General features: G+C 39.6%; 1 protein-coding gene across 1 annotated transcript in view; it reads right to left on the bottom strand.

Moving 5' to 3' along the window:
• ERCC6 (ERCC excision repair 6, chromatin remodeling factor) overlaps positions 1-16009 on the bottom strand; it is a 69615-nt gene that overhangs the window by 37074 nt on the left and 16532 nt on the right. The window contains 1 exon segment of the mRNA XM_065922770.1: positions 1736-1864. Within this exon segment, the coding sequence (XP_065778842.1) occupies positions 1736-1864 (129 nt within the window).

The raw sequence follows: 16009 nt of genomic DNA on the forward strand, positions 1-16009 counted from the left end.
ACATTAAATTGGTCTGGCTAAAACTTAATCATGAAAGAAAAATGGAGACTCTGCCAATGATATTACATTTTTTTTCATATAGCGGAATAAAAGAAAGAGAAGTTTTGTAACATTTGAAATATTGAAAATTCTGCTTCTGAGAGATGAAAAATGAAAATAAATATTTTCAAGGAATGTGCAATTGAGACAAAATTTTTTTCAACATGTATTTACACTAACTACAATAAGGCTAACAGTCAATACACTGAATCTGATACACTCTTAATAATAAGTTTAGTTCTATTAACTCTGAAATTTCGTGCTAGAAAGTCCCACATTTAGACAAAAATGCACATTCAACTTCATTCTTGAGGGTATTTGCCAAATCACTTAACACTCATGTAGAAGTATCCTGTCTTCATTAAGTTAATCTGTAACCTGGGTATTCCTTCCACTAGTACAACACAGATACTATTTGGCCTGTTTCTTAGTAAGAAATCACTTTAGAGAAGATGAAAAGAGTTGCCAATAAATATTATCTCTATTTATATTTCCATAGTTAATTTTCATTTGGGAAAAACAACAGCCAAAGTAGCCACTTCTACGGGCTATAAAACATCTCCAAAAATTTATAAAGATTCCCTACAGTTCTTCTTTATAGTTCTGTCCAGTATAGCAACCCAACCAAGATATTTCACATCTTTAGGATTCAGCTTTCTTATATGTTCATTAGGATAAAATGACTACTCCTTCTGTCCCCTCCATCCTCAAGAGAAAAGTTAAAATTACAATAAAAGCTCTTTGAGAGGAAATATAAAAAGCAGGCTCTTTTCAAGTAGACATCTTGCCCAAGTTTCAGGCATGGCTATCAGCTGAATCTATGAAGAAGATTAAACCCAAGTGTCTCAAAGAAAGATGTTTACATCCTGCACCCAACTACCAACTGATGATACAAGAGACAGAAAGAAGCTACTTAACACTTTAACTTCCTATATGCATCAAGGAAGCTTTCCTAAAGTACCTTGTTAAGTAAATCCCAGGAGGGATGAGACTGAAACCCTGGCTCAGTATTTACATTCATCACGGAGACTGTACTGGACCTTGTAGGCTATGGACACGCATCTACCACAGGGTATCCATTTATCTGCAACCCTGGGCCACTTCACATATAAAACATAGTTTCAAGTAGAAACTCAGTCCTGAAGGTGTTTGCCTACATCTTCTCTTTTGATGTAAGAATCACATCCACAGGAAATACTTAGATACACATTTGGTCAGCTCAAAAGTATTATACCCTTAGATATAATACAAGACATTCAAAAAAATAATCTCTACAAAGTTTTTTTATTTCAACACAGAAGTATAAGACCTCTGCAATATTGATTTTAATAAGCAATTCTTCTTAATTAATCTGATTTAAGAAATTAGAGGTTTGGCCCCTTAAAAATGCTAAAAACAACAACAATGTAACTTGATATAAATAGCTTTTAAAGTGTTGTTTTTAGTCGGCTGAGACAGGTCCACATAGGTTTGTAAGTTTATAAGCACACTGAACGCACACTTTAGTCAATTTATTATCATCTAATTTTAATGAACAGCATGTGGCTAAAATTTCATTTGACGGTAACTGTGTTCAAAATAAACTGCTGCAAGTACCTTAAGGGCCCACAGGTTAACCACTACGTAGTTCCTAAAATATTAATTTCTACACAATGGCTTGATGAGAGATGTAAAGGAAGGAACACATGGCACATACTTAAAAAGTTTTTTGAACAGAAAACCCGGCATTTTAAAACCTTCGTCAAATTCAGCATCACTTTCCTCAGAATCATCTTCAAGCCTCAAACTCTGCTCTTTGTCCTTCAGTCTCAGTTTCTTCCATCTCCTGCCAGGAAAACAAAAACCATATTTTCATTACTTTGGTTCCAAACCAGATTAAAATAGATAGCTCAAAGTAATACAAAGAAAAAAAAACAGACAAAATAGAACAGTCCTTTAGCTTTCTGCTGCCATCATTACCCAAAACACTGATGTTCAAGAGAAAAAAAAGATTCTCTTTTCCCTCCTCTTCAATTCAATTCTCATTTGAATTATTATAGCTGCTCTAGAAATATTCCTGTAAGGTCTCATTTCATTATCAAAACTACTTGCTCCTCTCCCGGCATACCCTAAGGGAAAATTTCTCTGCTAGTTCCTAAGATATATGAACTTAATTCTAGAAAAGATTCAGTGGAAATTTCAATATAACTAAATTTATAGATACTAAATGTCATAGCTCCAAAATGACAATGTAAGAAAAAATAAATTTTATTTATAATTACTATTTCTGTGCTAAAGACATGATGGCCATAGCATAAAACAGCACAACCTCTTGGAACATAAAGCAAGTTTTCGGTCAAAATTACTGTGTATCAGATTCACATGTTGATTACTTAATTAGGGATAGGCATCAACAATATAAAAGTATGGATAATTGTATGACTGAGAAAAGAATGTGTTCGCTAAATAAAATCTAAGTTATAAATTTAGTTATATGATGCTTTTCAGATACGAAATAGGATGAACATTTATATTTCAGAAGAGTGACTCCATGTATGTATAACAAAAGAAACATCTAAAGATCTGAGAGTATTAGTGATACAGCAAGGCTATTGGGGAGGTACAGTCATTTAGTCAGACTAATTCTGCACCTATATAACTAAAATGGACACTAGTGTCGTAAGAGAGGAAAAAAAAAGTCAATAGCCTCACATTCTAGTTGCTTCCAAAATAATAGGATAGCTTTTTGCAGTATGCACGCAACTGACACTTTGAATTTCACAAAATGGCAGAAATGAAATAGCACAGTAACACAGATAAATGCCTTCCAAGTAGAAAGCTCACAGGAAGGGGCTAAGAACAGCAACGCATTTAAGACGTCATTAATCTGCCCTGACTATGCAGGACTAACAGAGAAAGTGTGAGGGAAGGTAGAGGAAAACACGAGGATAATATTGCACACGCGGCCCAAGTGGAAGAACGTGTTTTCCAACACCAATTACCAAACCAGCACAGAGGCCAAACACACGGGCAAGAGGCAACCCCGTGCGTAGATGCTTAAAGACCTTAAAAGCACGTCCTCTGATTAATTCTAGCCTGGTGAAAATTTCAGCGCTTCAGAGTAAGGAAAAGAAGGGCTAGCTGAGGCTTAACTGTGATCAGTAAGGAAGAACTAGTTGGTGATCTGAAACTACTTCACAGGGCACTAGGAGAACCTATAAATAAGCACTGCTGCTGATTTCCAGAGAACAGACAACGGAAAAGGCAGTACAAGGCCAAGCCTAAGAAAAAAGCCATCACATAACCATGAAGTTTAATATGTGACAGTGTTTTTTATGGGAAAATTTTAATGGCCTTTTTGTGCTTAACCTCTAAAGGCAATCTCTTCCTCTCTTCAATTAGTATTTTTCTTTCTTAAAAGTCATCACCACGCAATTCAGGAAGTACCTCTAAGTGGCTCTAAGTCTTAGCTCCTCTTCTGAGTTGCACATTATCTCCAAATTCAGGTAAGTGCAATGGTATACAGTAGTGGTTCTCAACAGGGGGGGCAACCTGGGCATCCTCTGAGGGTGACCCCCACCCCAGGATAACTTGACAATGGAGACAACCTGGTTGTTCCAAGTACTGGGGGGAGGGGAGACATACTACTAGCATTTAGCAGGTAGAGGCCAGGATGCTGTTAAACATCCTACAATGTCCAAGATAGTCCTCTACAACAAAATATTATCCAGTCTCAAATATCAACAGTGCCAGGCTGAGAAATTCTGATATAAAAGTATCCCTTACAATTAGAACTTAGAAACTAAAACGATGTATATCCATTTTCCTTTTATATATATACACACACACACATATCTGATTTTCATTATCTGAAATTCAGCAAGTGAGCAATTTCAGATAATGAGATAGTCCTCAGTACCGAAATTCTTACTATCAGAGCTCAGAACCAAACATCTGCATAATAAATTTCTTTTTAGCAAATTTGTGGATAATATAAATTTTGTGAGAAAAAAATCACAAAAACTTAAAAAAAAAATCACAGCCACTTAAAAATACTTCATTTTCCATCTACTCAAAAATAACTTTACAGGAAGAAAAAGAAAAGCACCAGAAGACGCTGGCTTTATAAGTTCTGCACAGCAAGGTCACTGAATATTCTGCATCCAAGAGTTTCACACCTTAAACTTCACTGACAAATGATAGCTACTTCCTTAGACCTAGCCAGTTCATCTTTGTGGCTATTAAATTTCCCACCACATCGTGCTGCTTCAACAGAGTTTCAGCTTCCTCCCTCTCACTCTTTCCTCTCTGAAATATATAGGCATCATGTTGCCACAGAACACACAGCACCTAGGAAACCGCATAAGCCACTACAGAATGATTGCATTCCAGTGCCTTCCGCTTCATAAAGAAAGATGAAAAGAGACAAACATTTATCCAGTTTGGCTAACAGATGACTAAAGGCGGTGGGGAAAAAAATCATTATTGCCTACAAGTATTTGTATCGTTGTGAAGACAAATTGCCCCAGTAGAACCGTATGCACATATTAAAGACAGACAATACCAGCGTTATAAAACCACATGCACGTGTGGCTCCAGCTAAGAGATTCTCCTGGTATATAGAGCAGTAACTCCTCATGTGGCAAACAACCCAGAGACCTGACCGTCTAACCAGAGCCACGAACGCGGGCAGCACCAAGTGTTGGTCAGCAAGAAGTACCACGTGGCACGCTAGTGGGGTAGAGGAGAGCCAGATTCACCTCCACGCTGAGAGAAACAGATGTCTTCCCATCTCAGATGCCAACAGGGTCTAAAACTGCTCTCTTCAGTGTGGTTAACTCGCTGGTCCTGCAGGCTGGCAGGCTGAGCGGCCTGCCCAGGCTGCAGGTATAAAAGGGGCTTCCGTGTTGTGAATAAAGCGGGTCTGACATATGCCCAACGAGCATAGGCCCAAACCCTCGAACTCAGACGGTCCAGAATCAAATCCTACTGCCATGTATTACCACTTCAGCCCTCAGCAAGCAACTTAACCTCTTTAGCAAAGAGTGCCATCTACGTCACTGGATTTGAGGGAGGATTAAATGAGGTGCCACATATAAAGCACTTATCGTAAGACAAGAATATAATAGGTGCTCAATGAATTAATGTTTTATACATAATCATATGTACTTACTAAAACCTCACACAACCCTGAGTGAACTGTCACAATGCTCATTTACAGCGTAATAAACAGAGGCAAAGCACAGTTCAACACAATCTGCATGTGAGAAGGCAACGCAGCACGAACACGTGACCAGACTCTGGAACAGGTACATCTGCTCAAAAATGATGACAATCTGTCAAATGGATGCTCAGTAAATGACTGTGAGGAGCATGATCACCATGAGTAAACACTTAGCCATCAGAAGATATATGCTGGAAAATGTCAATTTAGAAGTTCAATAACAGATCTGTAAATAGTAAATTGTCATGAAGTATGGCCACCTTTTGATATGATAGTAGCAACAAGATAACTAAGATTAAAGATTTTAAGATCTGAAATCTTAAAAATGGCCTCAGAAATGTCTCAATTCAATTATTTCAATAAATAAGCTAGATGATGGATTTTTAAAGTAGAAAGGGGCAGTAAATAGTCCAATATTTACATTTTTGAAAAAGTAATCACTTTGCATGTTTTCTAGCCCCTCGTTTTAAAAGAGTCACACATGTAAGAGTCACAGCTGCAGCCACATAAAACCAAGCGGGCCTGGTGTTCTCTGGCAGGGTTTCCAGCTCCCCACACGATCGCCGTAGTCAGCCCACTGCTGACGCTGCTGGCAGCTACTTAGAAGAGAACCCAGTAATAAACATAAACTTACAATTCCAATCAGATGCAGGCAGGGCAAATGCTCCTTGGCTTCGCCGCATTCGTGCAGGAGTGAGAACCTGGCCCAGGCTGGGGGCCCTGGGGCTGATACTGCAATAACGATCTGTCAGCAGCGGCTCGGACCCAGGGCCCAACAGGCAGCAACGCTGCACAACCAGCTGAACTGCACAGGAACAGTATGTCCTTCAGTTGTAACCTACTGGCATGCCTTGTCGATGGAACCCTGAGAATACATCTGAGAAGTTAATTTCTTTTCGAAGGAGAATCTCCAGCATCTCAAGGACGTTCAAAATGCCAGAGCAGAATACAGTCAGCTGCCACCATGCCGAACCTTGGAGCCCATTCATCTGCATGCCCTGTACTGTCCCCAACCTCCCTCCCGCAACGCACACATTCATTCACGTGCCTGAGGACCCTTCAGACCTCAGCCTGAGCAGCACCTCTGGAAGAAGTCTTGCGCAACCAGCCAGTTAGGTGTGCCCTCCTCCAGGTGCCTTCCTAACACCATGCACCTTGGGCACACCTGATGTCTCCACTACCAGAGTGTGAGCATCTTTTGAAATCTCTATCTGTCTCCCCTGTTAGACAGGGAGCCACCTGAGGTCAGAGATGGTCTCAGTCACTTTCATATCTTTAAAGACTAGTAAATGCCCACCTCACCAGAGGCTTGATAAATGCTAAAGGAATGAATCAACAGGGTTCAGAATTGGGTGAGGAGGACCCACGGGGAGAGAACCATGGCTTGAAAATGGTCATAAAATACGTCCCTCAGAAATGGTTCAAGAAACGTCCTGTTCTAGCTCCTTTAGGTCTGCCTCCTGCCGCACTTCCTGCCCCTTCTACATGCATGACTCTGAAATACTACTCTGGGCTGTAGCCACTGCATAAACATGGCTGGGTCCGCTGCAAAGAATGAGGCTTAGCCAAGAGCAACTGCAAAGTCAGAGATGTTTAATTTAGAATTTTATAAGGAGGGGGGAAGAAAAAAAGAGGAGAGTAAGCTCATTACATTGAATGACAAAAATTTTGTAAGTTGTTTTCAATTCCTCATTTCTGTTTTTCTGGGTTTCCTAGGGGATTCACTTTGCAACAGGACTGGTTTTTGCACACCAGCTGATGGGAAGAAAATAAGGAGTCCTGAGTTTGGGTCCAAGGCTCCCAAGGACCAGGTGGGAAAGGCTGGGCCAAAGATTCAACTTTTTATGAAAGGATTAATCTCTTAGCAGAGGAAAAAAGAAGTTTACGTAGCCCTAATCTATATTTACATTACCAGAAAGGAAATAATGTTTCTAGTGTTCCCACTTTCATCTTTTCTTTAATCCATACATATAATAGTCACAGCTGCAACCCAACAAAATGAAGTGAATGTGTTACTCACTGGGAGGTTTTCTAACTCCTCCAGTCCCTCAGACTCCAGTGGCAGCTACCAGAGCAGAACCAGCAAAAAACACAAATGTAAGCTACCCACTGAGAAGGGGACACTGGATGTAGGCAGAGAGCTACATTACAGGTCTGTAACTAGTAAGGGGAGGTCTGAACTTCAGAAATATCATTTAACAACACTGCATTTGTCTCCTCGACCACAAAATGAGCCAAATAATAGGTCCTTATAGGATTAAATGAAGTAATATGTTTACTATATGCTTTGGAAACTATTTTTAATACTGCATACATGTCAGATACTATATCACAATTATTGGCAGATTACACAATAAAGTAAAACTGAGAAATCTGAATTAATTGTAGGTTAAATGTGAACAGTAACAAATGTCAAGACACTGTGGAACTGCAATCTAGGGTGGGCAGGAGTTAAGTGTACCAAGTCTAGAAGGTCATCATGCTACTGTGCCTGTACTATCAGCCAAGATCAAGATTATCATGGTCACTCTGAGCACTCACGGAGTGCAGCAAAGATGTAGAAAACCAAGCTTTACAAGGCACAAGAGAAGGATCTGGAACACTGACCTCTGAACAGAGAAAACTAAAGAACCAGTGTAATCTTGACCCACCCACACTTAGAACCAATGAGTAGGCTGTTGGTTAGAAGAATGCCCCCGGGGCAGATGTCTAGTACCCCCTAGTGTGTTCAAAGGAGAAATATTTTTTATTTCTCCCCAACTGTTAATAATGTACTTAAATAGATATTTTATCACTAAGTGGACACAGTCATATTAATAAGAATATAATATATGAAAGGTAAAAAAAGCCTAACATTAAACAGAACTAAGTTTATAAGAGCATATGCAGTATGAGTTGGCAAGGCATATTAAATACAACTGTTAAAAGTGCTTTTTACCCTGGAAAAATGTTATCTCTTCATACACATAGATATTTATATAAACTCTTCCTCATGACTCTCACAGACCCTCTTACTGGCTTGATGAAATCTCACTAGAAAATGCTTTACCTAGTGGACATACAAATAACAAGACTAGCTAATTTTTGTTGAGTGTCTGATATCTGCCAAATGTCTCAGATGTATTACCTTTTGTAATCCTAACATCACCCTTGAAGAAGGTACTGTCATTTACAGATGTGGAGATACACAAGACCTCATAGCAACTTGGTAAGACTTAAGCATTCTGGCCCCATGGCCTGTGATTTGCACCCACTATGCCATATATCCTAAAAGAAAGAACATTCACTGGAAGGGCTGAAGCTGAAGCTCCAATACTTTGGCCACATGATGTGAAGAGACAACTCTGGAAAAGCCCCTGATGCTGGAAAAGATTGAGGGCAGGAGGAGAAGGGGGTGACAGAGGATGAGATGGTTGGATGGCATCACCAATTCAAAGGACATGAGTTTGAGCAAACTCTGGGATATAAAGAAGCCTGGTGTGCCACAGTCCACTGGGTCGCAAAGAGTTGGACACAACTTAGCGACTGAACAACAACCAAAATGCCCCCCTAGCTGTGGACAAGCTATGTTTTGAAATTATATATACATACATATTATGTTTTAATACATAATATATTTTTAAAATTTAGAGGCAGGAAACACCCTAATAACGACAACTAAGAATAACTGATTAAGCGTGCTGGGTACTGCTTTAAGTATTTACATGTATTAAATAATTTAATCCTTACAACTCTATAGACAGACACTATTCTTAATCTCTTTCTTAATTAAAGAAAGGTAGGCAGGGACAGGTAAAGCAGCCTGCTCAAGATCACCAATGTGAAGGTTCTAACCTGGAGTCTGTGCTCCTGTTACATAATCTTGAGTTTCAAAAACATTTTCAGACTTGCAAAAAAAAATCACCCTTTTTCTCATAGCAGCAGTCAAAAAGGTCAATAATCACCTCTCTAAATGCTATACAATGAAAACACTTGTACAAGAGCAAACTAAACTCTAAAACGTCAATTCAAATTTGTCTCAAGAAGCATCAGTGTGAAAGTCTAAGGAGAGGAAAGATGGCCATTGTTTGTACAATAACATGATTCCCTCCACACCTTGCTGCTGTGCAGGTTGGGTCAAAACTCACTCTTCACTGGACACCTGCTAACTTATCCAAGTAACAGTGAAATCAACTTAACGGTTCTTCTGATTACAGATAACCTGGGCTGAAAAAACACATCAGTTCAGTTAAGTCGCTCAGTCGTGTCCAACTCTGTGACCCCTTGGACTGCAGCACGCCAGGATCCCCTGTCCATCATCAACTCCCAGAGTCTACTCAAACTCATGTTCATCTAGTTGGTGATGCCATCCAACCATCTCATCCTCTGTCATCCCCTTCTCCTCATCCCTTCAATCTTTCCCAGCATCAGGATCTTTTCAAATGAGTCAGTTCTTCACATCAGGTGGCCAAAGTACTGGAGTTTCTGCTTTAGCATCAGTCCTTCCAATGGATATTAAGGACTAATTTCCTCTAGGATGGACTGGTTGGATCTCCTTGCAGTCCAAGGGACTCTCAAGAGTCTTCTCCAACAACACAGTTCAAAAGCATCAATTCCTCGGTGCTCAGCTTTCTTTATAATCCAACTCACATCCATACATGACTGACTACTAGCTTTCACTAGACAGACCTTTGCTGGAAAAGTAATGTCCGCTTTCTAATACCCTGCCTAGGTTGGTTGCTCTTCCAAAGAGCAAGCGTCTTTTAATTTCATGGCTGCAGTCACCATCTGCAGTGATTTTGGAGCCCCCCAAAATAAAAGTCTATCCCTGTTTCCATTGTTTCCCCATCTATTTGCCATGAAGTGATGGGACCAAATGCCATGATCTTAGTTTTCTGAATGTTGAGTTTTAAGCCAACTTCTTCACTCTCCTCTTTCACTTTCATCAAGAGACTCTTTAGTTCTTCACTTTCTGCCATAAGGGTGGTGTCATTCGCATATCTGAGGTTAGTGATGTTTCTCCTGGCAATCTTGATTCCAACTTGTGCTTCATCCAGCCTGGCATTTCACATGATGTACCCTGCATATAAGTTAAATAAGCAGGGTGACAATATACACCCTTGACATATTCCTTTCCCAATTTGGAACCAGTCTGTTGTTCCATGTCCAGTTCTAACTGTTGCTTCTTGACCTGCATACAGTTTGAACATTCTTTGGCATTGCCTTTCCTTGGAATCAAAATGAAAACTAACCTTTTCCAGTCCTGTGGCCACTGCTGAGTTTTCCAAATTTGCTGGCATATTAAGTGCAGCACTTTTACAGCATCATCTTTTAGGATCTGAAACCGCTCAACTGGAATTCCATCATGTACACTAACTTTGTTCATAGTGATATTTCCTAAGGCCCACTTGACTTCGCATTCCAGGATGTTTGGCTCTAGGTGAGTGATCACACCATCATGGTTATCTGGGTCATGAAGATCTTTTTTTGTATAGTTCTTCTGTGTATTCTTGTCACCTCTTCTTAGTATCTTCTGCTTCTGCTACGTCCATACCATTTCTGTCCTTCATTGTGCCCATCTTTGCATGAAATGTTCCCTTGGTATCTCTAATTTTCTTGAAGAGATCTCTAGTCCATGCCTGAAGAACTATGGATGGAGGTTCATGACATTGTACAGGAGGTAGTGATCAAGACTATTCCCAAGAAAAAGAAATGCAAAAAGGCAAAGTGGTTGTCTGAGGAGGTCTTACAAATAGCTGAGAGAAGAAGAGATGCTAAAGGCAAAGGAGAAAAGAAAGATATACATATTTGAATGCAGAGTTTCAAAGAATGGCAAGAAGAGATAAGAAAGCCTTCCTCAATGATCAATGCAAAGAAATAGAGGAAAACAATAGAATGGGAAAGACTAGAGATCTCGTCAAGAAAAAACACATAATATACTTAATACCAGACAAAACAATACACAGGCACACCTTGGAGATATCACAGGTTCAGTTCCAGACCACAACAAAGCAAATATTGCAATAAAGCAAGACATACGAATTCTGTGGTTTCCCAGTACATATACAAGTTATGTTTACATTATACTGCAGTCCAGTAAGTATGCAATAGCATTATGTCTAAAAAAGCAATGTACATACCCTAATTAAAAAATGGTTAGTTAAAAAACTGCTAACCATCATCTGAGCTTTTAAAAGAGTCAACCTGTTTACAATAGTAACATCAAAGATCACTGATCATAGATCACCACAACAAATACAATAATAAAAGTCTGATATACTGTGAGAATTATAAATGTGACACAAAGATATGAAGTGAGCAAATGCTACTGGAAAAATGGCAATGATAGACTTGCTTAAGGCAGGTGTCACAAACCTTCAATCTGTATTGCCTATACTCAAATGCCTATACCAACCTAGAGAAAAAGCAAACTATACCTCTTAATGGGAATTGTCAAATACTAGGAGGCTGAGATCATAAATTAATAAAATGAATATGCCCTCTCCAAAGTTTCCAAGGAAGTCACATATTTTGCTGCTTGAAATTTACAACTGACCTTATTGCTCTGTTTTCAGTTTTAAGTTGCAAGGGCCACTAAGATCTGTAGTGATTGTGAGGGGAAAGTCACACATCATACAGTTAAATCATTCCTAATGTAGGGTGAAATTTCAATATCAGGATCATTCTCCACTTACTGCAATATCCATGAAAGAAATTCTACAACAGAAGCACAGTGAGTACAATTTGATTTTTAAAAATATATTCAAGGCACCAAGCTGGGTATTTAATATAGTTTGCATTTCTGTGGTGCAATAGGTTTTCTATTTCAGACAGCTAAGAATCCCTCACAGATTAGTCTAATTTGCTAAATTGAGATACTCAGTGTTTTACTTTTCTTATCTGCCTTTTTATGGTCTATCTGGGTGGACTTAATTGGCACATCTGAGCAGATGAAATACCCTCAGTTAGGAGTCCAGATCTCACAGAGTAAATTAAGACTGATGCAGACAATTATGCACTGGAGCTGAGGATGAGAGGTGTGTGCAGAGCACGAAGCAGAATTAGTCTTCATTTGTGTCTTAGCTTCGTCATTTAAAAGAAGTCAAGATGCTCTCTATGAAACCTCCTTTAGGGAGTTAACTTTTTCTTCTCTCTTTAAAATACAGATTACTACAAGAAAAGAAAAAGGAAAAAATATATGTTTATTTCTTAAGAAAGCAATTAACTCCCAGAAACTGATGACAAGAACTGTCAATAAATAATTATAGTTTCTGGGTTAAATCTAGATTAAATTTTAACCAAATTCAGATTTTTAGAGATCAAATGATTTGGGGTTTTTTTTGTTTGTTTGCTTGCTTTGTTTTTAAGGCACAAGCAAATCAGGCTCTACAATGTAATTTGGCCTTTGCCTAACTGTGACCTGAATTTGAGTGCAGTACAAACAAAAGTCTAATTGAAGGATAAACATGGTACAATCACAATGCAAAGGGATTGACTCTAGACAAGAGGAAGAGGTTCTGAGAAGACAATAAAATGGAGACAGAGCAGCTGGGAGCGTGGGAGGCACAGTCTTCAGCACCATTTCTAGCCAGGGCTGGGACCTGCAGAAGTGTGAGCTTGTCTTCATCAAGTGATGGGAGAAACTGATCACTGAGGCCATGCTCTTCTGGGCCCACAGCACCAGTCCATGCTGACAGACCCCTCCCTCCTGACCCAAACCACCTTCAGCTCCACCCCAACCTCAGACTTTTCACTCGCTGCTACCCTGGGGAAAAGACCTCAGCTTTCTCGGCTCAGGATCCTATCGAATACAGGGCCATGAGGACTAAACCACTGTACCCACAGAGACTGAAGCACTTCCAAGTGGTACGCATTTACTAATGTCAGTTATCCTAGTTCTCATACAACCTCCTCCCTCCCTCATGGATGACCCCCTTGCTCAGACCTCCAAATTTTGAATCCAATAGACTTTTTCAACATTTATCCTCCTGGACTTGACTCCTCTTGGCATCTGAAAATAACAACAGCCCTCTCCTTCTAGAACTAGGCATTATACAGCCAAACCCTCCAAACCGGGGTCCAACTCACCCCTACCACAGAAGCCACAGTGCTCAAGGAAGGGGTGATGAAGACACCATTTACCCAGACAATTTAGCCATGTGGAGGCTTCAGATATTCTGTAAGATTTACACAATGAATGGAGTCATCTGACTTTTTAACTCCAAGCTATTCACACTAAAATAAAGTTTAAAATGTGATAAAAGAAAAACCTTTAAGAGTAAAAATGTATCAGAAACCAGTTTTATCAATGGGCACCATGACTCCAGATTCGGGTTATACCACACCATGAGGAAAATTCTATCCCCATCCACATCAGACCTGTCAAGCTTTCCAGACATCCCAGCAACCTCCCCAAATCTTCATCCGACTGACCTGGGTTTGGTTTCCAGTCTAGGGAGGCAGGGGTGGCTATGTCCTGATTCTTGGCACCACCATGTGGCCATATATAGATATTGCCCATTGCACCCAACTCCACGTACAGGCTTCAAACCCCAGCTCTTAACCAGTGAGATCATGGGCAAGTTGATAAACTTGAAAAGGCCAAGATAAAGTGTACACCCTGCTATAATTATAACATGTGACAGAAATATATGCATAGGATCAAAGACTGGAAGATCAAAGACATGCGGGACTTCCCCTGCAGAAATAATGTGCCCCCAAAAGCAAAGCAAGTACTTTCCTTTTCAATGATGCACTGAAGTTTGAGGGTAAATGTGGCAAGTGCTTTAACCTGCATCCTCAGGTTCATATCAACATATCTGAACCACTCCACAGACCAGGCCCAGTGCTGGGACCAACCTTCTCCACAAAATCTTGCTTAAAGCACCTCCACCTGATTTCATTACACTCTTCACCCTGGTAGGTCCCATGTGTGCCCTTGTCCCCTAAAAGACTGCAGATTCCTCGCAGGAATGGAGCCGGGCATTCATGCAGTGAGAACAAAGATGAAGCAATGGAGCTGCCCTCATTCTCAACTGGGAAATGAACCAACTACCCTGGGGGAAGCAGGACTGGTCATCTGGCAGGGAAAGGTGCGTGCATGAAACGTGTGGTCTTCCAGGCCACTCTGGACTCAACCTGGGCACATATCACCCAACACCGAATGTGTCTTATTTCTATTAAGTGCCTGGCCCCGGGAGATCCCAGATCCTAAAGCAATGGATTTTACGGAAGACTTCACAACTGAGAGCCATACCCTAATGGAAACCTGACTACCGCAAAATTAAAATAAAAAATTATGGATGCTTTGTAAGACCTGTTAGCATTGACATGAGTAAGAACCAACAGAATAATTGCTTCTAAGAAGTGGCCCATTCATCACGGTACATAATCAGAGCTATGAAAATCAGGAAAAAAAAAGAAAATCAGGGAACACCATTGAGGCGACAGCCTGCAAATGCAACAGGACAGAGAAGAAAGCAGGATAAAAATGTGGAAAAGGCAAAATATACAGACAGTGTAAAAGATGGTTAAAACTTCCAAGACTGACCTGAAATCTTGGGCTAAGTCAGAGAAAGTAGGATTGTAAGTGCTATTACCCAGATCCAGAAAATGTTAAGCTGTAGTAAAGGTCTGACAGGGTATTCCTGCTGAACATCAACTAAAATCAGATACCTAGTTAGGACTAACCTAGGGCTAATGAAAGACATAAGACTCTCAAGTTGAGAGAACTAAGCAGGTGAGATGTCTAGGAATCCTCCACTTTTACTTGTAAGAGTTCAAAACAACACTGTAATTAGCATGGCTATAATTTAAGCCTTGTTATATAAATATGTATAATTCAACACATATTTAAGTTCAAAAGGTACCTGCCCTGGATATATATTTCTAAATTCTAACCGTTAGGAAAAACTCATTTTCTATGTTGTAAACTAGTTGCTGCTGTTGTTCAGTTGCTAGGTCATGTCCTACTGTTTGCAGTCCCCACAGACTGTAGTATTCTCTGTCCATGGGGTTCTCCTGGCAAGAATACTGGAGTGGGTTGCCGTTTTCCTCTCCAGGGGATCTTCCCGACCCAAGGATGGAACCTGCACTTCCTGCGGATCCTTTACCACTGAGACACCAGGGAAGCCCCTTGTAAACTATATGGGGCTTTATTCTGATCATCCATCATCAAACCATACTATTAATAAGATAAGAAATCCTAACCTTTTTCTTCACTCAAGGGGTTACCATTACAATTTCAATCTGTCTGCAAAGATCAACAACAAGAAACAACAAAATACAGAGTGACTGGCAGTTTTAAAATATTCTTAATATGCTTTTCAATCCTGAGCACTTTAGTTTCTTTTAACATCCCCCAATCCAAAGAGTACCAAGGGAGATGCAATATAAACATTTTAATGTGGATATCTGCAGTTTGAACAATTATCTGCCTTAATAACTGTAGCTATAAAATTTTAAGAGCTATAGTATTTTGGTGGCAATTAGAGTTATTGATATTTCTGAAACTCATTTGAGATTCTACTGTAACTTGAGCAAAAACTGACTTCTGATATGGCTTTGGATATAACAGTTTTACAATCTTAACATTATTAAGAAAAACTTATTGCCATGAATTTAAACCTATATTTAAAATTCAATCAAAACAAACTGCTCTTGATCAAAATACCGATATACTTAAAATACATTTAATATTGACTCAATTTAATGGCAAGAATATTCATTCCACTTACAATCAATAACGGTGAGATTAACACTTTTATTAATTCTCTACAGCAGCCAAGG

Source organism: Muntiacus reevesi, chromosome 2, assembly GCF_963930625.1.
Source record: "Muntiacus reevesi chromosome 2, mMunRee1.1, whole genome shotgun sequence".
NCBI lineage: Eukaryota > Metazoa > Chordata > Mammalia > Artiodactyla > Cervidae > Muntiacus > Muntiacus reevesi.